We start from the raw sequence: 27,333 nt of genomic DNA on the forward strand, positions 1-27,333 counted from the left end.
AGAGTCTTTTAACCAAGTAATACTCTACTCTAACCTATTAAACATTTGTTAAAATATCCAATACAATTTAGGTATATTTTTATTTATTTTTACATTTTTAAAATGACCAATAATATCACATATAAGGAACAAAGACCACCACATCATGTCCAGACCACATATTATCAACGCAGTGACCAAATAATACCACATACAAGGAATAAATACCATCACACCATGACCAGACCACATATTACCATCACATAGCGACCAAATAATAGCACATACAAGGAACAAATACCACCACACCATGGCCGGACAACATATTTCAAACCACATAGTGACTGAATACTACAATACTGATCATTAATAAAAAAAAACAGAATACTAATATCACTATAAGTGCCATTATACACAGGAGATCTGTACTTAGTATGCAGTGTCTGTGTGCAGGTAATACAGTGATTACCGGTGAAATTATACACAGGAGCTCTGTATATAGTGTCAGTGTACAGGTAACAGTGATCACCAATGACATTATACACATTAGAACTGTATATATTGTACAGCTTATACAGTGATCAATGACATTATATAGAGGAGCTCTGTATATAGTGTCAGTGTGAAGGGAATACAGTGATCACTGGAGACATTGTACACAGGGCGGCTGTATATAGTATACATTGTATAGTGTCAGTGTACAGGTACACACTGACTCACCAGTGACGTCCCTAGGTGAAGTCCTTCATCTTTGCTTTTCGTCTTCATCCAGCACAGACCGCCATCACTTCTTCCAGCCAGGGCTAGTCTCTGCAGGAAATATCACAGTTATTTGGAACTCCGCTTGCAGAACACATTACTTAATTTTTTCCCAAATTCTAAACTACATCAGATGAAGAAAAAAAACATGACAGTGTCGCTCTGCACAGTAACAGGACCGCCTCCTCCATTTAAAACAGTATCCTCAAAAAATAAAATAAATACATCACTGCAGTAATAATATCCCTTAATTAGCCCCTATGGTAATAATATCCCCCATCCTGGCCCCCGTGTGTCTCATTCCTGGCTCCAGCCATATGTTCTTCCATCCTGCCCTCATGGGTATCCATTCTGCCCCCATGTGATGTCCCATCCTGCCCCATCTGTCCCATGATCCTGCCCCATCTGTCCCATGATCCTGCCCCATCTGTCTCCATCGTATTCATTTTGCCCCATCTGTCTCCATCCTGCACCATGATCTTGCCCCGTGTCTCCATCCTGCCCCGTGTGTCTCCCATCCTGCCCCCTATGTCTCCCATCCTGCCCCAGTGTCTCCCATCCTGCCCCATGTCTCCATTCTGCCTCCATTCTGCCCCTTTGTTTCTATTCTGCCCCCTTTGTCTTCAATCTGCCCGTGTCCCCATTCTTCCCCCGTGTCTCTATTCTTCCCCGTGTCTCCATTCTGCCCCCATGTCCCAATCCTGCCCCCCGTGTCTCCATTCTGCCCCCATGTCTCCATCCTGCCTCCTTGTCTCCATTCTACCCCGTGTCTCCCATCCTGCCCCTTGTCTTCATTCTGCGCTGGGCAGGATGGAGACTCATAGTCCATGTATCTCCATCCTGCCGGTTGACCACATTGTGGCTTGCCGCTTTCCTGCGGCGAAGATCCCTCCCGTTTGAAATGCGCACTCGCTGGCGAATGACAATGACATCATATGCCGGCGCCGTGCATGCTGACGTCAGCTGCCAGCCCGGTTTGCTAGCTGCTTTAACTATTGCCTTGCGGGCATCTCGGACGCAGGTTCAATTACTGCATCTGCAGAATGTATGTAAAATGCATGTCTGTTGGGGCATATGTGAACAGGGACTGATCGTGGACAGCAGTTTTGGGGACTTTGTCATCATCATGATCTGCATTCATCATGCTGTAAAAAGTGTTAAATGTCCAGGTTAGAGTTTACAACCATTGTTGTAATCCTCATTTAATTGAGGTCATCACATACAGACATAAAGGTCAGTATGCAGCAAATCTTCCCACAGTATACATGTACATTATGATGTTAGAAGAGGTTTTAGGGGATTCCCATCTCACAATTAAACTATAACCTTTTTAAAGATGTGAGTGAATGAACTGAAGGGCTTTCTGTCCAGTGTGTACATTGGCATAATATATATAGTTTTCCTCTTCCTAGGTGCAATATGCTGAATATTTTGCAGTGGGTGGTATCACTTCAATTATAAAATTGATGTTTGGAGGATTCTTCTTTCTGCTTTTTACGCTATGCAGCTGTGGTCGGAAACTTCTAATAAAGGTAAGCCTTTTTTTTCCTTTTTTTATTTTCTGTAGATAGTAGTATTGCTAGGGGCACACAGCATCATAAAAGCAAACTTTGATATCACATATATCTTGTACCTTGTTATCAATACTACAAAATCTGACCAGCACCTCCTAACAGAATGAAGGAAATGTGAAAAGCTGCCGAGGCAAGGTATATATATAAAAAGCAAGGCGCAGCAGTGCCTAGATATTCTGTATGAAAACACTGAATATGTATATTTTAAGCTGCATTACTGCAATATAGGCTTGCATAGGTACTTCATGCACAAACTGGCCATTTCATGTGACCCACCAGCAAGGTGTACCATTCTTTAATTATTATTATTACTTTTTTTCATATTGCATCTCTGGCAGCCAGGGCAATTTTCACACTTTTTTGACATGTGCAAATGAAATCGAACCCTGCAGTGCCCATTATAAAATAAAAATAATTTTTACGCACATCCATAAAATGTGCCATTCCTGCTATGCCAGTGTTGCTATTTTCATTGTCACATGATCACAGCAGCCAATCAGTAGTCACTTTGCAACCATTTGGACATGTGACGTGACAGAATACTGTAGGCTGCAGGCAATCGGTGGTTGCATTGGCTGCAGCTGTAATGTGACACCGCAATGTCACATGATTCGCCAGGAATGGCAATACTGAAAAATAAATTCACTTTAGACGTGTGATACATAAAACCTAGTGTTCTACAAGGACAGGAAGAGATCACACATTTCTCTCCTGTCCCTGCATCCTGTTTGCTCTCCCACAGCCCCTTTCGCTCCCCTGTCCCTCGTATTCCTTCACCCTCCCTCAGGGATGTCTATCTCCAATACACAGAGTGCCAAAATGAAAAGCTTGGTCAAAGTCACGGGCCAATATTGATATTTATTAAAAAAAAGTCTACAATTCGGGAAGTTTTTTTTATCAGATATAACTAGGAACTTTTTCATATAAAAACAAACTTAAAGGAGTTGTTCCGCGAACAAACTACATTTTTAATGAATAGATCTTTAGAATAAAATATTGGAATAATATTTTATGTAAGAGCAGTAAAAAGCATATGGCCCAATGGCATAATTTAAATATGTAATAACAAAGGATAAGAAACCTGGAATAATAAAGTATGATGCAAACAAAAGTGCTCCCAAACACCACATGATATCCCCACAGTGAATTCCTCCACATTACCCTCCACACACGGTATGACGACCCTCAATCTCCTCTATAAAGAGAATGGTGACCCTATCACAGTATGATTCTCAAACACAAATCCCCACATAGTGCTCTATACAGTATAATGACCACAAAAAAGTGCTCCATACAGTATAATGGCCCCACAAAAAGTGGGGCCATAATACTCATGCTCAGTTGACTCTAGACATTTGTCAAAAACACAATGGAGATACTACATCCTGCATTGTTACAGGTATAGAAGAAATTAAGAAACCTTTGAGAGGAGATTTACATAGGATACTTTTAAATCGAGAAGCTTGGTGGATATTGGAATTAAATACTAGAATCCCGCAAGGATTACATATTAAACATGATTTAAAATATCATGATTAATATTGCAAACTAAATTATGATTATTTATTTCTATATAATATTTGGTTTTTCCTTCCACCTGATATGTTGTTTGGTTAATTGATTTCTATTGAGCCCTACAGTATGGATTAAATTCCAAGATATTGAATTGAGAATGGAGAAAAGGATGAACTGTTTTGCAAAAAATAGAAAAATATATGGATCATCTACATGTTGTTATTATAATTTTCAACGGAGTAATTTGGTTATAATGAATTTGTACCATGTATTATTCAGGTGCTTCTCACAAAAATTAGAATATCATCAAGAAGTTAATTGATTTTAGTTCTTCAATACAAAAAGTGAAACTCAGATATTATATAGTCATTACAGATTGATCTATTTCAAGTGTTTATTTCTGTTAATCTTGATGATTATGGCTTACAGCCAATGAAAACTCAAAAGTCATTATCTCAGTAAATTTAGAATACTTTATAACACCAGCTTTAAAAATGATCTTAAAATCTGAAATGTTGGCCTACTGAAATGTATGTTCAGTAAATGCACTCAATACTTGGTCGGGGCTCCTTTTGCATCAATTACTGCATCAGTGCAGCGTGGCATGGAGGCGATCAGCCTGTGGCACTACTGGGGTGTTATGGAAGTCGAGGACTCCAGGTTGCTTTGATAGCAGCCTTCAGCCTGTCTGCATTGTTGGGTCTGGTGTCTCTCATCTTCCTCTTGACAATACCCAATAGATTCTCTATGGGGTTAAGGTCAGGTGAGTTTGCTAGCCAATCAAGCACAGTGATCAGGGCCGACTCCAGGATTTTGTGGGCCCCGGGCAAAAGAGTCTCAGTGGGCCCACGTACCACGATTTATGATGCACAGATACGGCGGAGAAATAAAGATATACTACATAGCGCCTAGCCTTCCCCCTCATCCTTCACATAGGCAGATATGCACACACACAATACGCAGACGTACACACACATCTACAGTACACAGACATGCGCACTTACACACACAATACGCAGACATGCACGCACACACACAATATGCAGTAATACACACACAATATGCAGACATGCACACACACAATACGCAGACATGCACACACACACAATACGCAGACATACACATACACACACAATACGCAGACATACACACAATATGCAGACATGCACACACACAATATGCAGACATGCACACACACACACAATACGCAGACATACACATACAGTACGCAGACATGCTCACACATACAATATGCAGACATGCACACATACAATATGCAGACATGCACACGCATACAATATGCAGACATGCACACACATACAATATGCAGACATGCACACACATACAATATGCAGACATGCACAAACATACAATGTGCAGACATGCACACACATGCAATACGCAGACATGCACACAAATACAATACGCAGACATGCACACAAATACAATACACAGATATTTACATACACATATATTTGAAGACAAATTCACAAAAATACATAAATATGTACAGTCAAAGACACTGATATACACATCATACATGCATACACAGACATACAGACAGACACAAGCCTCACTCACCTCCCCCAGGCTTGTCACCCATCAGGCTCCTCTGGCATGTGGCTGTGGAGGGAGCGCTGCCTAATCGATGGCCGTCACTTAAACAGACATGGCCACCCACAGTGCACGCTGCAGCTGTGTCTGCTGCTAATGATGCGGTCAGGCAGACACTGTGCCTTTAACTTTGCTTGTGTGCCCGCCCGGCCGCGTCATTACTAGCAGAGACATCGCTGCAGAGTGCAATGTGCGCGGCCATGTTTATTTAAGTGACGGCTGAGCTCAAATAGTGCCAAAGCTGCTGGGGGAGTGGCCGGGGCTCCCTGGTATCCCGGCCACGAGTGGGCCCCCCCCCATTTGTTGAGGGTCCCGGCACGTGTCCCGGTACGCCGGATGCTGACGCCGGCCCTGACAGTGATACTGTTGTTTTTAAACCAGGTATTGGTACTTTTGACAGTTTGGACAGGGGCAAAGTCCTGCTGGAGAATTAAATTTCCATCTCCAAAAAGCTTGTTGGCAGAGGGAAGCATGAAATGCTCTAAAATTTCCTGGTATATGGCTGCGCTGACTTTCGTCTCGATAAAACACAGAAGACCTACACCAACAGATGACATGGCTCTCCAAACCATCACTAATTGGGGAAGCTTCACACTAGACGTCAAACCGCTTGGATTGTGTACCTCTCCACTCTTCCTCCAGACTCTGGGACCTTGATTTCCAAATGAAATGCAACATTTACTTTCATCTGAAAACAACACCTTGGACCACTGAGCAACAGTCCAGTTTGTTTTTCTTTGGCCCAGGTAGGACTCTTCTGGTGGTGTCTATTGGTCATAAGTGGCTTGACACAAGGAATGCGACACTTGTAGCCCATGTCCTGGATACGTCTGTGTGTGATGGCTCTTGAAGCAATGAATCAAGCAGCAGTTCACTCCTTGTGAATCTCCCCCAAATTTTTGAATGACCCTTTCTTAACAATCCTTTCCAGGCTGCGATTATCCCGGTTGCTTGTGCACCTTTTTCAACAAAACTTTTGCCTTCCACTCAACTTTCTATTAATATGCTTTGATACAGCAATCTGTGATCATCCAGCTTCTTTAGCAATGACCTTTTGTGGCTTACCCTCCCTGTGGAGCGTGTCTTTGACTGCCTTCTGCACATCTGTCAACTTAGCAGTCTTCCCCATGATTGTGGAGCCTACTCAAACAGACTAACTGATCTTTTTAAACGCTTAGGAATCTTTTGCGGGCGTTTTTTGTTAATTATTCTAATTTACAGAGATAATGACTTTTGGGTTTTCATTGGCTGTAAGCCATAATCATCAACATTAACAGAAATAAACACTTGAAATAGATCACTTTGCTTGTAATGACTATATAGTGAGTTTCAATTTTTGTATTGAAGAACTGAAATAAATAAACTTTTTGATGATTCTAATTTTGTGAGAAGCACCTGTATTTATCTTCAAAGTTTCACTTGTATAAGTAAGAAGTATAAGTAAGAACTTGTGGTTCTATACCACATGACTGCACAGGATATGACATAAAAAGCTATTCAGTGTTAAAATAGTATGCAATGAATAAGGATTAAATTCCGAAATGCGTATGCTAGATTTGCACATTTTTTCTGCCCATGTACACTGGTGCGACCTCTGAATTCTTCAATAAAGAATTCTAAATTTTATTCAGCGCGCTGGATATTTTTCTATTTCCACAAAAAAGTGCTCCATACAGTATAATGGGTCCACATAGTTATTCACACCGAATAATGGCTCCACATAGTGCTCCATACAGAATAATGGTTCTACATAGTGCCCCATACTATATAAACTATATAATGGGCCCCATGTTTAAAAAATGAATACTCACCTCTGTCTTTCCCCCCGCTGCTCCTGTCTCTTCATTTTGTCTTCAAATCCTCTGCACATCTCAGTACAGCGGGAGCGTTGTAATCAAGTCATTCCGCCCACTGCACTGAGACTTCAGGCACAGAGGAGGAATGATGAAAGAAGTATTGTCCGCTGATGCTGCCTCCTCCATCATTGCTTTCAACTGTATTCGTATCTAGGATGCCGATATAGTTGAAAGTGCGATGCATGGTGGAGGGTCGCGGGTCAAATATATTCTCCCTGAAAACGGACAAGTTTTTTTAAAAATTTTATGTGAACCCATTGCACTGTAGGCAGCCCATTATACTGTATGGAGCACTAAGTGGGACCCATTATACTTTATGACGTACTATGTCAAGTCATTATACTGTATGGAGCACTATACAGTTGTGTTCAAAAATGTACATACTCCAGCAGAATTTTTGCTTTCTTGTCATTCATATTCTCTGAAAAAAGGCCAACACCAAAACCTTTTTTTTCCTCCACTCATGGTTAGTGGTTGGGTGAAGCCATTTATTGTCAAACTACTGAGTTTTTTTCTTTTTAAATCATAAAGACAACCCAAAACATCCAAATGATCCCGATCAAAAGTTCACATACCCTGTTTCTTAATACCGTGTATTGTAAAGCTGCCCACTCTTTTTGGCAAAAAGCCTCCAGTTCCTGCAAATTCCCGGGCTTTCTAGCATGAACTGCATGATTGAATTCTCCCCAGAGTGGTTCAATGATATTGAGGTCAGGAGACTGAGATGGCCACTCCAGAACCTTCACTTTCTTCTTCTGTAACCAATGACAAGTCAACTTGGCCTTGTGTTTTGGATCGTTGTCATGTTGGAATGTCCAAGTACGTCTCATGTGCAGCTTCCGGGGTGATGAGTGCAAATTTGCCTCCAGTATTTGCTGGTTATTTTTTTAATCAGATAGATTTTTATTAACGAAATTCAAACAAAGAAACAGAGTCCAGACATTACAATGTCCAACAAGGTCACATATTTTCAATTACAGCGTATCCCCCCCCCCCCCCCCTTTTATAGAAACATCAGCAACAAATACTCAAAGTACATCCTCCTTTCGGGATCATCGTCTCTCCACCCACGGTGTCCACAATGCACCTTTTGGCATAAATACATTTTTCCATATTTACAATAAAGTCTGATTGTCTAAAAAATTCTTGCATCGTTGGCGGTTCTTTATTTATCCAATGCCTAGCTACTAATTTACATGCAATGTATAACAACATAGCTATCGCCAATATGAACTGATTTTGAATCTGAATCTCCTCCACTTTTTGGAAGTGCATTTGGACAGCAAGGTGGATTGCTGTTAAGGGAACTAGAGAAAAAAAAAATCTATAAATCTTCAGCATAGCGAGTGTGAGCGAGCTGAGTGTGGCCTGAGCGTAAGTGTGAACGGCGGTAAGTGTGACTTGTGATTCAGTGACTTTGGATTCAGGGAGTTTCCAAGGGAGGAATTACTGAATTGCTGTCTGTTTTTTACTAATACTTTGTATTTATTTTTTTTTATTTAACTGTTCTGTCTGGTGCAATCCCCATTAGGAAATGTGCTCCACTCTTGTTAATGCCATCCAGTGCACATCTTGCCACATGTATGCAATCCTTGAGCAGCCGGTCGAGGGTGCATACTGCTGTACGAGATGTGAGCACGTTGTGCATTTGGAAAACCAGATTCTGAATCTAAATGTGCAGCTGGCAACACTGAGATCCATAGACAATATGGAGAGGAGTCTTCTGCTCACGGAGCAGACGCCCAATGGGACAGATGAGGGGGGGGATGGTGGGATGGAGCTGCAGGACAATGAAGTAGCAAGCTGGGTGACAGTTAGGAAGTGGGGTAGAGGGAAGAGTGCCAGGGAGGCTAGTCCTGATCTGGAACACCCCAATAAGTTTGCTAAGTTGGCAGATGAGGGGGGTGCCAGCACAGGGGTAGCACTGCTGCAGCCAGGCATGTCCTCTGAAAGCCGGAGGAGTGACTGCTCCAGTAAGGAGGGAAATAGGAGAGCAGGGCAGGCCAGACAGGTGCTGGTAGTGGGCGACTCAATTATTAGGGGAACAGATAGGGCAATCTGTCACAAAGACAGGGATCGTCGAACGGTGTGCTGCCTACCTGGCGCTCGAGTCCAACACATCGCTGATCGGGTGGACAGATTACTGGGAGGGGCTGGTGAGGACCCAGCGGTCATGGTGCACATTGGCACAAATGACAAAGTTAGAGGTAGGTGGAAGGTCCTTAAAGATGATTTCAGGGAATTAGGCTGCAAGCTGAAAGCAAGGACCTCCAGCGTGGTATTTTCTGAAATACTGCCTGTAGCACGTGCCACACCAGGGAGGCAATGGGAGATTAGGGAGGTTAATAAGTGGCTCAAGAATTGGTGTAGGAAGGAGTGGTTTGGGTTCCTGCAGAACTGGGCCGACTTCTCAGTTGGCTACAGGCTCTACGCTATGGACGGGCTGCACCTCAATGGGGAAGTTGCAGCTGTGCTGGGGGAGAAAATGGCTAGAAGGTTGGAGGAGTGTTTAAACTAGGAATTGGGGGGGAGGGTATTCATTTTATAGGAGGGGAAGATAGTGCAGATAGAGACCTGGGCACAAATAAGGAAGATGGGGGTGGCGGTGGCATGGGGGATGGGGTTAGAACAGTTAATAATTTAAGAAATAGAAGTACAGAGAGGAACATCAAGTGCATGTATACTAATGCCTGAAGCCTCGCCAACAAAATGGACGAATTAGAACTAATGTTGTTGGAGCATAATTATGACATGGTGGGGATCTCTGAAACGTGGCTGGATGAGAGCCATGACTGGGCTGTTAACTTGCAGGGCTATAGCCTGTTCAGAAATGACCGTACAGATAAGCGAGGGGGAGGGGTGTGTCTGTATGTAAAATTGTCCTTAAAACCCATCCTGCGTGATAATATAGGTGAATTTAATGAAAATGTAGAATCCCTGTGGGTGGAGATAAGGGGAGGGAGAAAAAATAATAAATTACTGATAGGGGTTTGTTATAAATCTCCAAAAATAATGGAAGCAAAGCAATGGAGAATATCCTCGTAAAGCAAATAGATGAAGCTGCGACTCAAGGAGAAGTCATTATTATGGGGAACTTCAACTACCCTGAAATAGATTGGGGAACAGAAACCTGCAGTTCCAGCAAAGGTAATCGGTTTTTGACAACTATGAGAGACAATTACCTTTCACAACTGGTTCAGGACCCAACAAGAAAGGGGGCAGTGCTAGACCTAATATTAACCAACAGGCCAGACCGCATAGCAAATATAAGGGTTGGGGGTCACTTGGGAAATAGCGATCACAAAATAATAAGTTTTAATGTATCCTTTAAAAAGATGTGTAGTAGAGGGGTTACAAGGACACTAAACTTCAGGAGGGCAAATTTCCAACGGATGAGAGAGGATCTTGGTGCAATTAACTGGGACGATATCCTGAGACACAAAAATACACAAAGAAAATGGGAGACATTTATTAGTATCCTGGATAGGACCTGTGCACAGTATATACCGTATGGGAATAAACATACTAGAAATAGGAGGAAACCAATATGGCTAAATAGAGCTGTAAGGGGCGCAATAAGTGACAAAAAGAAAGCATTTAGAGAATTAAAGGAAGTAGGTAGTGAGGAGGCATTAAATAAATACAAAAAATTAAATAAATTCTGTAAAAAGCAAATCAAGGCAGCAAAGATTGAGACAGAGAGACTCATTGCCAGAGAGAGTAAAAATAATCCTAAAATATTCTTTAACTACATAATATGTAAGAAACTAAAAAATCATAGTGTTGGCCCCCTTAAAAATAGTCTGGGTGAAATGGTGGATGAGGATGAGGAAAAAGCCAATATGCTAAATGACTTTTTTTCATCAGTATTTACACAAGAAAATCCCATGGCAGACAAAATGACTAGTGGTGATAAAAATTCCCAATTAAATGTCACCTGCTTAACCCAGCAGGAAGTGCGGCGGCGTCTAAAAATCACTAAAATTGACAAATCTCCGGGCCCGGATGGGATACACCCTCGAGTACTGCAGGAATTAAGTACAGTCATTGATAGACCATTATTTTTAATCTTTAAAGACTCCATAATAACAGGGTCTGTGCCACAGGACTGGCGTATAGCAAATGTGGTGCCAATATTCAAAAAGGGGACAAAAACTGAACTCGGAAATTATAGGCCAGTAAGCTTAACCTCTACTGTGGGTAAAATCCTGGAGGGCATTCTAAGGGACACTATACTGGAGTATCTGAAGAGGAATAACCTCATGACCCAGTATCAGCACGGGTCAGACTAATTTGATCAGTTTCTATGAAGAGGTAAGTTCCGGATTGGACCAAGGGAATCCAGTGGATATAGTGTATATGGACTTTTCAAAAGCTTTTGATACGGTGCCACACAAAAGGTTGATACATAAAATGAGAATAATGGGGATAGGGGAAAATATGTGCAAGTGGGTTGAGAGCTGGCTCAGGGATAGGAAACAAAGGGTGGTTATTAATGGAGCACACTCGGACTGGGTAGCGGTTAGCAGTGGGGTACCACAGGGGTCAGTATTGGGCCCTCTTCTTTTTAACATATTTATTAATGACCTTGTAGGGGGCATTCAGAGTAGAATTTCAATATTTGCAGATGACACTAAACTCTGCAGGGTAATCAATACAGAGGAGGACAATTATATATTACAGGATGATTAATGTAAACTAGAAGCTTGGGCTGATAAATGGCAAATGAGCTTTAATGGGGATAAATGTAAGGTCATGCACTTGGGTAGAAGTAATAAGATGTATAATTATGTGCTTAATTCTAAAACTCTGGGCAAAACCGTCAATGAAAAAGACCTGGGTGTGTGGGTGGATCACAAACTCATATTCAGTGGCCAGTGTCAGGCAGCTGCTACAAAGGCAAATAAAATAATGGGATGCATTAAAAGAGGCATGGATGCTCATGAGGAGAATATAATTTTACCTCTATACAAGTCACTAGTTCGACCACACTTAGAATACTGTGCACAGTTCTGGTCTCCGGTGTTTAAGAAAGACATAGCTGAACTGGAGCGGGTGCAGAGAAGAGCGACCAAGGTTATTAGAGGACTGGAGGGTCTGCAATACCAAGATAGGTTATTACACTTGGGACTATTTAGTTTGGAAAAACGAAGACTAAGGGGTGTTCTTATTTTAATGTATAAATATGAGGGGACAGTACAAAGACCTTTCTGATGATCTTTTTAATCATAGACCTGAAACAGGGACAAGGGGGCATCCTCTGCGTTTGGAGGAAAAAAGGTTTAAGCATAATAACAGACGCGGATTCTTTACTGTAAGAGCAGTGAGACTATGGAACTCTCTGCCGTATGATGTTGTAATGAGTGATTCATTACTTAAATTTAAGAGGGGACTGGATACCTTTCTGGAAAAGCATAATGTTACAGGGTATATACACTAGATTCCTTGATAGGGAGTTGATCCAGGGAACTAGTCTCATTGCCGTATGTTGAGTCGGGAAGGAATTTTTTTCCCCAATGTGGAGCTTACGCTTTGCCACATGGGGTTTTTGTGCCTTCCCCTTGATCAACATGTTAGGGCATGTTAGGTTAGGCTATGGGTTGAACTAGATGGACTTATAGTCTTCCTTCAACCTTAATAACTATGTAACTATGTAACCTAAAATACAAACCACAGGATCCCTCTCATTTCTACAGTCATACACTCCCTCTATAGTGTTAATAACCGCTTTCCAGTATGAGTCCAGTCTGGAGCACTGCCACAACATACCGGTATGTAAGATCCCGGCCCCATCAGCCTGACAATGAGGGCATTCAGAAGTCTGCCTCAGTCCTGCCCTATATAGTCTTCCAGGGGTCCTGTACACTCTATGGAACATATATATTTGTGAGAGTCTACCTGGCTCACTCAGTGACAATTGGGGTATGTAATCGCCTCCCACTTATCCTCTTCTGACAGTCCCAATTTGTCTTCCCACTTCTCTTTATCCTTGATCGGGTAATTTATTAAAAAGGTGTGCATTAAGTCCTTATAAATACCTGACATAACTCCCTTTGTTCCCCCATCACTACACTTATAGTCCTCTAATATCTCTTTTTGGACCCTCATAGAAACCGTCTTACTCTGCGCTATGTAAGTGTGACAGAACTGTCTATACTGGAATCTACAGGTCTCAGATAACTCATATTCCTCCTGTAGTTTCTCAAACGTAACCGGTCCCCGCGAGTCTTGTAATTGGGCCATGTATTGAATTCCTCCCCTCGTCCAGTTTTTAAATTCCCCCATTTTGTCAAATTCCGGTAGTTTTTCATTTTGCCATATAGGGGAATAATTAGTCAGGGCCTCCACTACCCTAATCCTTTTAATCTCCTCCCACACCTTGTGTACCAGGGTCTGAATGGGGCATGGCAGTCTTAAGGTCCCGTCACATTAAGCGACGCTGCAGCGATATAGACAACGATGTCGATCGCTGCAGCGTCGCTGTTTGGTCGCTGGAGAGCTGTCACACAGACAGCTCTCCAGCGACCAACGATGCCGAGATCCCCGGGTAACCAGGGTACACATCAGGTTACTAAGCGCAGGGCTGCGCTTAGTAACCCGATGTTTACCCTGGTTTCCATTGTAAATGTAAAAAAAAAAACACTACATACTTACATTCCCGGTGTGTGGTCATGTCCCTCGCCTTCAGCTTCCCGCACTGACTGAGCGCCGGCCGTAAAGCACAGCGGTGACGTCACCGCTGTGCTGTGCTTTACGGCCGGCCGGCGCTCACCAGTCAGTGCGGGAAGCTGAAGGCGAGGGACGTGACCAGACACCGGAATGTAAGTATGTAGTGTTTTTTTTTTTACATTTACAATGGTAACCAGGGTAAACATCGGGTTACTAAGCGCGGCCCTGCGCTTAGTAACCCGATGTTTACCCTGGTTACCAGTGAAGACATCGCTGAATCGGCGTCACACACGCCGATTCAGCGATGTCAGCGGGAGATCAGCGACAAAATAAAGTTCTGATCTTTCCCCAGCGACCAACGATCTCCCAGCAGGGGCCTGATCGTTGGTCGCTGTCACGCATAACGATTTCGTTAACGATATCGTTGCTATGTCACAAAAAGCAACTATATCGTTAACGATATCGTTATGTGTGACGGTACCTTTAGTTTTCCAAAACTACCTGCCTCCAGTCCTTGAACCAATGAGTCACTCCCCAGTACCCAAGTCAATATTCGCCACACTGAACCCGTACCTTCTGTCTCTCCATCCCCTCAGCTGTTGAACCTGAGCTGCTAGATAAGAAATCCACGGACTCGGAAATTCCAGCCTCCCTCATCTTTGGACCTCTGTAATATTTCCAGTCTAATCCTCGGTTGTTTTTCCCCCACACAAGATCACTAAATATAGAATTGATTGTACAGAACCACCGCTTAGGTAACCATATGTGGGCATTGTGCAGAACGTACAACACCTGGGGCATCAGCACCATTTTAAAGGGAACCTGTCACCCCCAAAATCCAAGGTGAGCTAAGCCCACTGGCATCAGGGGCTTATCTACAGCATTCTGTAATGCTGTAGTTAAGCCCCTGAGGTATCCTGAAAGATGAGAAAAAGAGGTTAGATTATACTCACCCAGGGGCGGTCCCACTCCGGTCCGATGGGCGTCACGGTCCGGTCCGGGGCCTCCCATCTTCTTACGATGACGTCCTCTTCTTGTCTTCATGCTGCAGCTCCGGCGCAGGCGTACTTTGTCTGCCCTGTTGAGGGCAGAGCAAAGTATTGCAGTGCGCAGGCGCCTGGAAAGGTCAGAGAGGCCTGACGTCTGCGCACTGCAGTACTTTGCTCTGCCCTCAACAGCGCATACAAAGTACGCCTGCGCCAGAGCCGCAGCGTGAAGACAAGAAGAGGACATCATACTATGAAGATGGGAGGCCCCGGACCGGACCACGACGCCCATCGGATCGGACCACCTGCCCAGGTTAGTGTAATCTAACCTCTTTTTCTCAGCTTTCAGGATACATCGGGGTCTTATCTACAGTATTACAGAATGCTGTAGATAAGCCCCTGATGCTGTGGGCTTAGCTCACCTTCGATTTTGGGGGTGATAGGTTCCCTTTAATCAGATTTGTCCTTTCTACTACTGATAGATGCATCAAAAAACTGTCCTATATATTACAAAAAATGGCACTTCAGAATAGTAGAACCACAAGTAGCCAAGATCTAATTTAACAACCAGCTAAACGAAGAGAACCAAAATATCAAATTAAAATTTAAAGTTTATTAATACATGATTAAAAGACAGGTCACAAGACATGAATACAAAACTACCCAGAAGGGGAACCAATGAATAAACCTACCCAAAGAAAAGGAGCAAGTACATAAGCCCCAAATCGGGCAAAAATTATTACTAATAGAGAACAGAGCAGATATAGTACTGATTTATAGACATAGCTCTTGTAATTAAATAAATAGCTTTAACTTTGGTACAGAGAATTAATACTGTGACAAAGTGCCTAAGGCATCTCCTAAATATACCCAAATGAAAGCTCAAGATTACTCAGAGATAAGCAGAACTTAATGCAATGTTATAGTATGGTGTGAAAACATATTACCTGAATAGTGGGGCTGTAACTGCAAACACTGCAGAGTAACAGACAATGCGGGTGGTGAAAAGGTTTCCCCGCGCCCGACACGCGTTTCACCAGGGCCGGACTGGCCATCTGGCAATTCTGGCAAATGCCACAAGGGCCTGTCTGGTCTTGGACCGCCATGTGTGCAACATTGTTAATGTTAACAGAATTGGTGTTATTAAGACACTCAAACTGTTAAGAGTTGTGACGGAGCACAAAGTCGCTGACTCCGTCACTTACCCAGAAGGCCATCGGTATCATTAGAAATATTGGTCTTGTAGTAAATCTTGATTTCCTCTATCCAGTATAATATTAGTAATATATCCCATCTAGTGCTTGGGGACAGGGACAACATGGGCCTGTGTGATTTCAAATGCCAGGACTGAATTTCAGCCCCAGTCCGTACCTGCGTTTCACCCATAGCTTCTTCCGGGAGCGCCGCACTTTAACACCTTTCAAAGATAGCTCCATTCGATGCTGTTGAATACTTTACGTGCATCCAACGACACTACTACAATACGACCCCTGACAGCAGCTGCAAATTAAGGAAGAGTCTACGTATGTTTATTGCTGTAGATCTATTCGGCATAAATCTGGCTTGATCAGTGGTGGACAAGATCTTGCACCACACTTGTTAATCGGTTGGCCAGAATTTTTACAACCGCCATCAGCAACGAAATAACATAGTAACATAGTAATTAAGGTAGAAGGAAGACTTTAAGTCCATCTTGTTCAACCCATAGCCTAACCTAACATGCCCTAACATGTTGATTCAGAGGAAGGCAAAAAAAAACCCATGTGGCAAACAGTCAGCTCCACATTGAGAAAAAAATTCCTTCCTGACTCCACATACGGCATTCAGACTAGTTCCCTGGATCAACACCCTATCAAGGAAACTAGTGTATATAACCTGTAACAGCATGCTTTTCAAGAAGGCATCCAGTCCGCTCTTAAATTTTAGTAATGAATCACTCATTACAACATCATACGGCAGGGAGGTCCATAGTGTCGCTGCTCTTGCAGTAAAGAATCCACTCCTGTGATTATGCTTAAACCTTCTTTCCTCCAGACGTAGAGGATGCCCCCTTGTCCTTGTCTCAGATCTATAAGTAAAAAGGTCATTAGAAAGGTCTTTGTACTGTCCCCTCATATATTTATACTTTAAAATAAGATCACCCCTTAGCCTTCGTTTTTCCAAACTAAATAACCCCAAGTTTAATAATCTGTCTTGGTATTGCAGACCCCTCCAGTCCTCTAATTACCTTGGTCGCTCTTCTCTGCACCCCCTCTAGTTCAGCTATGTCTTTCTTGTACACCGGAGACCAGAACTGTACACAGTATTCTAAGTGTGGTCGCACAAGTGACTTCTATAGAGGTGAAATTATGTTCTCCTCATGAGCATCTATGCCTCTTTTAATGCATCCCATTATTTTATTTGCTTTTGTAGCAGCTGCCTGACACTGTCCACTAAATGTGAGTTTGTCGTCCACCCATACACCCAGGTCTTTTTCACGGATGGTTTTGCCCAGTGTTTTACAATTAAGCACATAATTATAGATCTTATTTGCTCTACCCAAGTGCATGACCTTACATTTATCCCTATTAAAGCTCATTTGCCATTTATCAGCCCAAGCTTCTAGTTAACATAAATCCTCCTGTAATATTAAATTGTCCTCCTCTGTATTGATTACCCTGCAGAGTTTAGTGTCATCTGCAAATATTGAAATACTACTCTGTATGCCCCCTACAAGGTCATTAATAAATATGTTACAAATGGGCCTCTAGGACTCTTCCAACGTCGGATCTCTACCTTCCGTATGTTAGGGATGACCACTAGCACAGACTCCCTCATGTACCACACTCCAAAGCCTCCTCGAAGTCCGCCTTTAGTCTAGGTGCTACCATCTCAACCAACTATTTATAGATCGCACCCGAGAGTCCTTCCACCCCCGGAGCCCTATCATTTGTCATAGACATTATATCTGTTTCAACCTCCTCCTGTGTTACAGGCTCTTCCAGTCTCCTCCTGTCACTCTCTGCAATCCTAGGGAGTCCCGCCATCCCAAGAAATCCTTCCATCTCTGTTGATGAGGTTCCTGACTCAGAAGAATATAGCTGCTTATAAAATCATCTAAAATCTTCCAGTATATCCTCCATATGAACCACCTCCGTCCCCTCTTCCGTCTTCGGCTTGTATACAAATGAGGATTCCCTCTATGCTCCCGCCACTTCTGATAGCAAATGCTCCACCCTTTCACCCTCATTGCAGAATCGTGCCTTCTGGAAAGCTCTTTTCGTCTCTACTTTCTTTATATATAGTTCGTTGACTCCCTCCTAAGCTTCCTTGAGCCCGTTCTGACTCTACACTGATGGGTTCACTATCAGTTCCCTTTCCGCCCTTTCTAAAGCCTCCATCACTGCCCTGTATTCCAATCTAGTTTTAGACTTACATCTAGAAGTTTCTCGAAGCAGAAGACCGCTCAAATATGCCTTCATGGCATCCCACACCACTCGCCTGTCAGCAGTACCTTCATTGATCTGCCAATATTCTCCTAACTCCCCCTTTATTTCTTCCATATTAATGCATATTAATATGTGGAGCCTCCACCCACTCCCCTGTCTAGACCACCCCCCAGTCTCTTTAATAAGCAGCTCCAGAGGTGTATGGTCCGAGATCACTTTTGGGAAGATATTCCACTCCACAAATCAATTCTGTCAACAATTCATTACCTAGCGCCAAATCAATTTGCAAGAGAGATCCATGAGTAGTAGAGTAGCAAGAGTAACACAACACACCACATCCTCATTCCTTACCCTCCACAGGTCTACCATTCCAAGGTCTTTCACATATTTCCCAAATGAAGTCAATTTCCGGACACCCTTTCCTATTCTCTGTTTATGCCTATCCCATTCCTCATCCATCACATTATTAAAATCGCCAATAATTAATAACAGTAGTCCCGCACCACCTCCTGGATCATCTTCCTCACGTACCTAGGTGGTATGTATATGGCCACCAAATATAACAATTGTTCATAAATTTTACAGATTACAAAAACGTATTGGCCTTTACTGTCGACATGGCTTTCAATTTCCTCAGAGTGTGGACGCTCCCACCAACAACGAGACCCCCCTGGCATATGAGGAGTATGTGGAGTGATATGCCCTCCCGAACCATCTTCTCTTCAACACCTCCACCTTCTCCTTAATCAAATGTGTCTCTTGAAGGCATATCACATCCGGTCCCTGCTTTCTAATATAGTTCATAATCGCCGCTCTTCATGTTTCATCAGACAATCCCCTCACATTCCAATTAAGAATTTTAATCTCATCACCCACCATATTTCCCTATACGTATACCTTCCCAATCCCATAGAGGACAATACTTCTCCCAAGAACCCCTAGAACCAACTCATAGCCTGAAGGGCCTCCCCCGCCCTTCCTCCCCACTGTTGATGAACAGAACAAACCATTTTAAAGACTTCCAATGTGTTTATCCCCTCTAAACCAGAGTGTGTGTAACTCTATACCTAGCAAACTCACAAACGTTTTCCCAAACCGGTGAATTACTTTCAATCCTTCCATTTCTCCTCCTCTTATATGCGCTACTCAGCGTGTCTTTTCACTTCTCTTTTCCTTTACCAGCTCTGGTCCATTTCTTGTTCAAGTCCAGCCACTTGGTGACCTGCTCCGGAGTTGGAATAAAATGAACAGATCTCAGGGCCACAAATCTGATCTTAGCAGGATACAAGTAGAGTACACCAGTTCCATATCTCCTAACCTTTTTTTCACCCCACCATATTATTTGCCTCCGAACCTCAGCCAAGTAGTCGGGTATATGGACACTGTTTGGCCATTAATACTCATATCTTTAGCCGTTCCTGCCTCCCATAGGATAATATCTCTATCCCTATAGTTAAGGATCCAGGCCAGGATGGTACTGGGGGAGGAACCCAGAGGGAGGGGCTTCATGGGAACGCGGTGTGCTCTCTCCACTGCAAACAGCTTGGTCAGATTGTTAGCTCCAATTTTTTTGCAGAGACCGTCCTCAACAAATGCTGTAGGATCAGTCCCTTCTGTCTTTTCAGGGATGCCCACCAACCGCACATTGTTCCGCCTAGAGCAGTTTTCTAGATCGTCATTTTTATCAGCCATAATGGCACACTACTGCAGGCAGTAAGTGAAAGACTTTTGCAGCTTAGGCTTCTTTCACACTTCCGTCTTTCACCTCCTGGTGCAGGATCCTGCATTTTCTCATAGACTTGTATTAGTGACGATTGTGACGGACGGCCATCCGTTTCATCCATCTTTCACTGGATCCTACATCATAAAGGTCCATCGGGCAGAGAAAACGTTCAGAGGAATGTTTTTTCTGCACATCGGAAAGTCGCTGCCTGTGAAAAGCAGGAACCCAGCGACTGGTCCCACCTTTTCAAAGAGAGCTTCTGTGGAAGAATTTGCCGTCAGGGAAATTCTCGCTCGCTCTCTTTCTCATTTTACTATTGATGCTGCCACTACTATTGATATTGGAGCAAGTATATATGGTGTCTCCAAGTCCTATTATGCGCACTATTGCTTGTTTTTATATTTTTTACATTTTTAATGTTGCCATATGTATTTAATAAATGCATTTTTTAATCTATTTCCTGTATCGTGTTTCTCTGGGGATCCATTGTCTGGTTGGTTGGGCTGTTTCTCTTCCAACGTTGTAGCCCTAGTACTTTGCCTCCTCTTTCCCATGGGGTACATTTCTTTGGGTTTTTGGTAAACCCCGCTTTCCTTAGTGCTTCGAGTACCGCCTGGACCTTCTGTAGGTGACTTCCCCAATCCAGGCTGAAATTCACAATGTCGTCCAAATAAGTGGCAGCATACTTCTTGTGAGGGACTAGTATCTGGTCCATAGCTCTCTGGAAAGTGGCTGGGGCTCCTTGTAGTCCGAACGGCATCCGGGTATATTGAAAGCACCCATCAGGTGTAGAAAAGGCCATCTTCTCCTTGGCACTTGGAGATAGGAGAATTTGCCAGTACCCCTTCTTTCAGGGTGGTGATGTACCTGGCTGACTCTAGCCTCGCAATAAGCTCATCGACCTGAGTCATCAAATATGTGTCAAACTTGGACACCTCAGTAAGCTTTATGTAATCGTTACAGAAGCGCCACTCTGCATTCGGCTTCGGAACCAGGACAATAGGGTTGGACCAGCCGCTCTTTGACTCCTCGATGACACCCAGGCTCAACATTCTCTTCACCTTTTGGGAGATCAGCTCTTGACAAGCTTCAGCAATCCGATGTGATTTTTGCTTCACCCTCACATGTGGTTCAGGCAGGATCTCGTGCTCCACCACCTGTGTACATCTTGGTAACTCTGAAAACAGGTCTCTGTTCCGCTGAAGCAGATCACGGCACTGTTGTTTCTGGGCCGGTGACAGTGTCTCTGCCACTGTGACATCCTCGACCTTGGCTTCAGGATGTGCTCCTAGGCACGGTGCTTCTACCGGATCCCTGTCTTGCCATGGTTTCAGCAAGTTAATGTGGTACACATGGTATGGCTTCCTTCTTCCTGGTTAGTGGACCTTATAGTTGATATCACTCAACTTCTTGACCACCTCGTTTGACCCTTGCTACTTGGGCAGGAATTTGCATTCCACGATGGGGATCAACATGAGCATCCGGTCGCCAGGGCTAAACTTTCTCAGCCTCCCAGCCCTTGTTGTAGACCCTCACCTGGGCTTTTTGTGCTTGAAGGAGACTCTCCTTCACAATCGGCATCACCCTTGTGATTCGGTCCAGTATTTGGGCCACATGCTCAATGACTCTCCGGTGAGGTGTAACTTCTGTTTCTCAAGTCTCCTTCGCAACATATATAAGTCCCCAGGGGTGCCATCCGTATAACAGCTTGAACAGTGAGAACCCAGTAGAGGCCTGTGGGACTTCACTGATGGAGAACAGTAGGTATGGTAGGAAGCAATCCCAAATTTGGCTATCCTTCTCCACGACTTTCTTCAGCATGGACTTCAAGGTCTTATTGAACCTCTTCACCAGGCCATCTGTCTGTGGATGGTATACCGACATCTTAAGTCGGGTAATCTGGAGGGTCTTGCACAACTCCCTCATTATCTTGGACATAAACGGTGTCCCCTGTCAGTCAAGATCTCTTTCGGCAGGTGTTAAGCACAAAAATATACACAGCGCTCTGGGCAAAAACAAAACGGTTGCACTTTGTGCAGTCCTTCCACTAGTGGAGGTCAACCCACTCAGGGTTAACAATGTCCTAGAACAAGCACTATGTGCATAAGCACTCTCCTGGAGTCTTCATCTCCAGGCCCTCAACAGTTCACACTCACCCTGGAGTTCAGCTATTTAAGGCCAGACCATGTGACTCTCCATCATGTGACTGATCACATGATCTTGACATCACACAAGTCCTGTCAGGACTCTGCATGTGGAGATACGGTGGACACCCCCCACCCGGTGTATGGCGGTCCACTAAAACCAGCCCATAACATAACTCTCATTCATACTGTCAACTTGTAGTGTGCTGGAGGAACGTACTCTGGTTTTACATCACTGACACCATCATGCGAAGTGACACGTGTATTCCCTTCATCACTTCACCAGTGACTCTGTCACAATATAGAAGAAGAAATATATTCCAGCCCCAGCAGCTTGTACCTGCTCACATTTGATAACTCCTGTTAGGTCAAATCTGTTCTTTTGTGGTATACATTTGGAGGTAGTGATTGCCTCTAATGCTGGGTGAACACTCCTATCTATATAAGGCCAAGTTCACATGACCATATTTTCAGTCTGAGATTTCTTGGACTCACGATTACAGCCAGGTATGTTTTACAAAACATATTTGAAAGATAACCTACAGTATTTTGAAGATCTCGCCATGGGTAATAGAGAGACATCACTCTCTCCGGTGTGGCTCCTGGCTGACATCGCCCTGCCTTTGTCCATTTGGTTGACAGGTCCTCTACCACGTGTATACATGGGGAGTGACCTGCTAATCACCTGGATTGGGGCTGGGCGATCCATCTGAGGACCATGTCAGACTCATCATGTGTCTTACTATGGACCCTGACTGGCTTTTCAAACTTCGTCTCTGAAATGCCTGAGCGTTTTAGAGTAAAACCTACCTAGCTGCAATCATGCAGCCAGGCTCTGATTAATGCTGCCCATGGTTTGGGCATCGTGAATCGACTGAGGTTCTCTTCTAATGTTGCCAGGATTGCAGTTGCAGAGATTACTCAGGTAAAGGACTATAGTTTCCATGAAATCCGTGTACAGTATTCAGATTTGTGTGAAAGACTTCATTCAGATTTTTAATGGATGTTTTGCCTTTTGGTAATTTTGTCATTATTTATGTGTGTGTCTTTGGTTTTCATATACAGTACCCCAAATTCTTTTCGTTTGGTTATTTCTCCAAAGAAGGTCCAACTGCGAATCAGGTAAAGTGCCATTACTTGTTTGTGTATGTGTGTGTTGTTTTTGTTTGTTTTTTTCCTTCCTTTCTATCTTGAAGAAAATCATAAAGGAGAATACATCTTTTGAGCAGGATTAAATAGGTCAGAACAGTGAGTTTTAAACTTTTTTTTAATTCTAAAAAGATGAATTACATGATTTTCTACTAGCATGACCTGGCTGCTGTCTGTAATCACCTGTCAAAAATTTAATTGGTCTAGTAAAAATAAATATCATTAGGATACAAACATGACTATGTAATAATACAATAGGGTTATATGCATTCTTTGCCAAGATGGGAATACCTGTATATACAGTTGTGTGAAAAAGTGTTTGCCCCCTTCCTGAATTCCTATTCTTTTGCATGTTTGTCACACTTAAATGTTTCAGATCACCAAATTCAAATATTAGGCAAAGATACTACAATTAGGCACAAAATGCAGTTTTTAAATAAAGGCCTCTATTATTAAGGGAAAAATTAATTCAAACCTACAGGGCTCTGTGTGATAAAGTAATTCCTCCCCCGCCCCCCCTAAAATATAAATTAACTGTGGTTTATCACATCTTTGGAAAGCAGAGTTCAAACTCCATAGCCACACCCAGGCCTGATTATTGCCGCACCTTTTCTCAGTCATGAAATCACTTAAATAGGACCTGCCTGACAAAGTGAAGTAGACCAAAAGATCCTCAAAAGCTAGTCATCATGCCGCAATCCAAAGAAATTTTTGAACAAATGAGAAACCAAATAGTTGAGATCAATCAGTCTGGAAAAGGTTTTATAAAGCCATTTTTGAAAGCTTTGGGACTCCAGCGAACCACAGTGAGAGCCATTATCAACAAATGTCGACAACATGGAACAGTGGTGAAACTTCCCAGGAGTGGCAGCCTGACCAAAATTACCCAAAGCGCATTGACAACCAAGAGATCTCAGTAGACTCTATAACAACATCCAAAGAACTGCAGGTATCACTTGCCTCAGTTAAGGTCAGTATTCATGACTCCACCATAAGATAGAGATTTGGCAAAAATGGTCTGCTTGCCAGAGTTTCAAGACGAAAACCACAGCCGAGCAATAAGAGCATAAAGGCTTGTCTCAGTTTTGCCAGAAAATCTCTTGATGATCCCCAAGACTTTTGTGAGAATACTCTGTGGACTGACGAGACAAAAGTTGAACTTTATCTAATAACCCCCCATGACAGCACACAGAAAAATGTCATCTCATCCTAATAGGGACAGGAAACACAAAAGAGGTCAAATAGCCCCACCTCCTTTCCCCAGTGTCTTTCATGTCCCTATAGGGATGAAGAGGTCATCCTGTCGTGCTCTGTGCCGGCGGCAGACAGCAGACATTTGTGGTCGGCACTCATAGCAAGTGAGCATTTCTGCTACATACAGGCGATTTGATCATCGTCTGTATGTATCTGAGCCGATGAGACAACTACAGCTTCTAGTCTCCCATGCAAAAAGTAAAAAAGAAATGATTTAAAAATATTAAAAAAAAAGTTAAAATCACCCCCCTTTCGTCCAATTCAAAATAAAACAATAAAAAAATTAAATCTATATACATAATTGTCTAAGGGTCACTTCCGTCTGTTTGTCTGTCCTTCTGTCATGGTTATTCATTCGCTTATTGGTCTCGGCAGCTGCCTGTCATGGCTGCCGCGACCAATCAGCGATGGGCACAGTCCGATTAATCCCTCCCCTACTCCCCTGCACGCACTCACTGCCCGGCGCCCGCTCCGTAATCCCCTCCACTTGCCACTCACACAGGGTTAATGGCAGCGGTAACGGCCCGCGGTGTAACGCATTTCGTTACCGCTGCTATTAACCCTGTGTGTCCCCAACTATTTACTATTGATGCTGCCTATGCAGCATCAATAGTAAAAATATGTCATGTTAAAAATAATTAAAAAAAAACAAAAAACCTGCTATACTCACCCTCCGCCGCCTTTCCCACTCCTCTGGACGCTCCCAGGACCGCTCCATTGCAAGAGCCAGCTTCCGCTCCCAGGGCTGGTGTGCGACAAGCGCCTGCCGTGACGTCACGGTCATGTGACCGCGACGTCATCATAGGTCCTGCTCACAGCAGCCCTGGTAGCGGAAGCTGCCGCTTGCAATGGAGCGATCTCGGGAGCATCCAGAGGAGCGGAAAAGGCGGCGGATGGTGAGTATAGCAGGACTTCCAACGGGCCTTCGGAAGGTGAGTATATGTTTATTTGTTTTTTAAGTCTCTATACTACGTGGCTCTGCTGGGCAATATACTACGTGGCTGGGCAATATACCGTACTACGTGGTTCTGCTATATACTCTGTGGCTGGGCAATATACCGTACTACGTGGCTCTGCTATATACTTTGTGGCTGGGCAATATATTATGTCGCTGGGCAATATACTACGTGGCTGGGCAATATACTACGTGGCTGGGCAATATACTACGTGACTGTGCAATATACTACATGGCTGGGCAATATACTACGTGACTGTGCAATATACTACGTGGCTGGGCAATATACTACGTCGCTGGGCAATATACTACGTGGCTGGGCAATATACTACGTGACTGTGCAATATACTACGTGGCTGGGCTATATGCTACGTGACTGGGCAATATACTACGTGGCTGGGCAATATACTACGTGGCTGGGCAATATACTACGTGGCTGGGCAATATATTACGTGACTGGGCAATATACTACGTGGCTGGGCAATATACTACGTGGCTGGGCAATATACTACGTGGCTGGGCAATATACTACGTGGCTGGGCAATATACTACGTGGCTGGGCAATATACTACGTGGCTGGGCAAAATACTACGTGGCTGGGCAATATACTACGTGACTGTGCAATATACTACGTGACTGGGCAATAAACTACGTCGCTGGGCAATATACTACGTGACTGGGCAATATACTACGTGGCTGGGCAATATACTACGTCGCTGGGCAATATACCACGTGGACATGCATATTCTAGAATACCCGATGCGTTAGAATCGGGCCACCATCTAGTATACACATATTTGGTATTGCCGTGCTCAGAATCGCCCGATCTATCAATCTATAAAAATAATTAACCCAATCGCTAAATGGCATAACGGGAAAAAAATTCAAAACGTGAGAATTATGTTTTTTTGGGGTCGGTTCTACATTGCAATAAAATACAATAACAGGCAATCAAAAGATCGTATGTGCACCAAAATGTTATCAATAAAAATGTCAGCTCAGCATGCAAAAAATAATCTCTTCCCCACCCCAAGATCACGAAAAATGGAGACACTATAGGTCTCGGAAAGTGGCGCTTATCTTTTTCTTTTTTAACCAAAGTTTGGATTCTTTTTTCACCACTTAAATAAAAAATAACCTAGACATGTTTGGTGTCTATGAACTCGTAATGACCTGAAGAATCATAATGGAATGTCAGTTTTAGCATTTAGTGAACATAACACCTATAATATATCCTATATGGTAGCCAACAAGCACAAATACAACTACAGAAAAGGGGCACCACACAAACGCAGTTAATTAATAAAACATATGTTTATTCATGACAGAAAGATAAAACATGATCATAAAAAAGCCAAATAGGCACAGGTAAGAGACAACAAACACAGAAAAGAGGATGGACGAACCTGGATAATAATAATATAAATACCAGTGTATAGATATAACCCTCTCTAAGGCAATAGGAGTGGTAAAAAGTAGAAAAAAACACAAGATGGTGCTGTTTAACCCCTTCATGACCTTGGGATTTTCCATTTTTCCATGTTCGTTTTTCGCTCCCCTCCTTCCCAGAGCCATAACTTTTTTATTTTTCCGTCAATTTGGCCATGTGAGGGCTTATTTTTTGCGGGACAAGTTGTACTTTTGAACGACATCATTGGTTTTACCATGTCGTGTACTAGAAAATGGGAAAAAAATTCCAGGTGCGGTGAAATTGCAAAAAAAGTGCAA

The 27,333-nt window shown here is 43.2% G+C and overlaps 1 protein-coding gene across 1 annotated transcript in view; it reads left to right on the forward strand.

Annotated features, from left to right (window-relative positions):
• The window catches only part of LOC138681606 (saccharopine dehydrogenase-like oxidoreductase), a 256,288-nt gene that overhangs the window by 166,073 nt on the left and 62,882 nt on the right, over positions 1 to 27,333 (forward strand). The window contains exons 8-9 of the mRNA XM_069769242.1: positions 2,151 to 2,270; positions 23,313 to 23,369. Coding sequence (XP_069625343.1) covers positions 2,151 to 2,270; positions 23,313 to 23,369 — 177 coding nt within the window. The remainder of the gene's footprint in view (positions 1 to 2,150; positions 2,271 to 23,312; positions 23,370 to 27,333) is intronic.

Source organism: Ranitomeya imitator, chromosome 5 (genome assembly GCF_032444005.1).
Source record: "Ranitomeya imitator isolate aRanImi1 chromosome 5, aRanImi1.pri, whole genome shotgun sequence".
Lineage (NCBI taxonomy): Eukaryota > Metazoa > Chordata > Amphibia > Anura > Dendrobatidae > Ranitomeya > Ranitomeya imitator.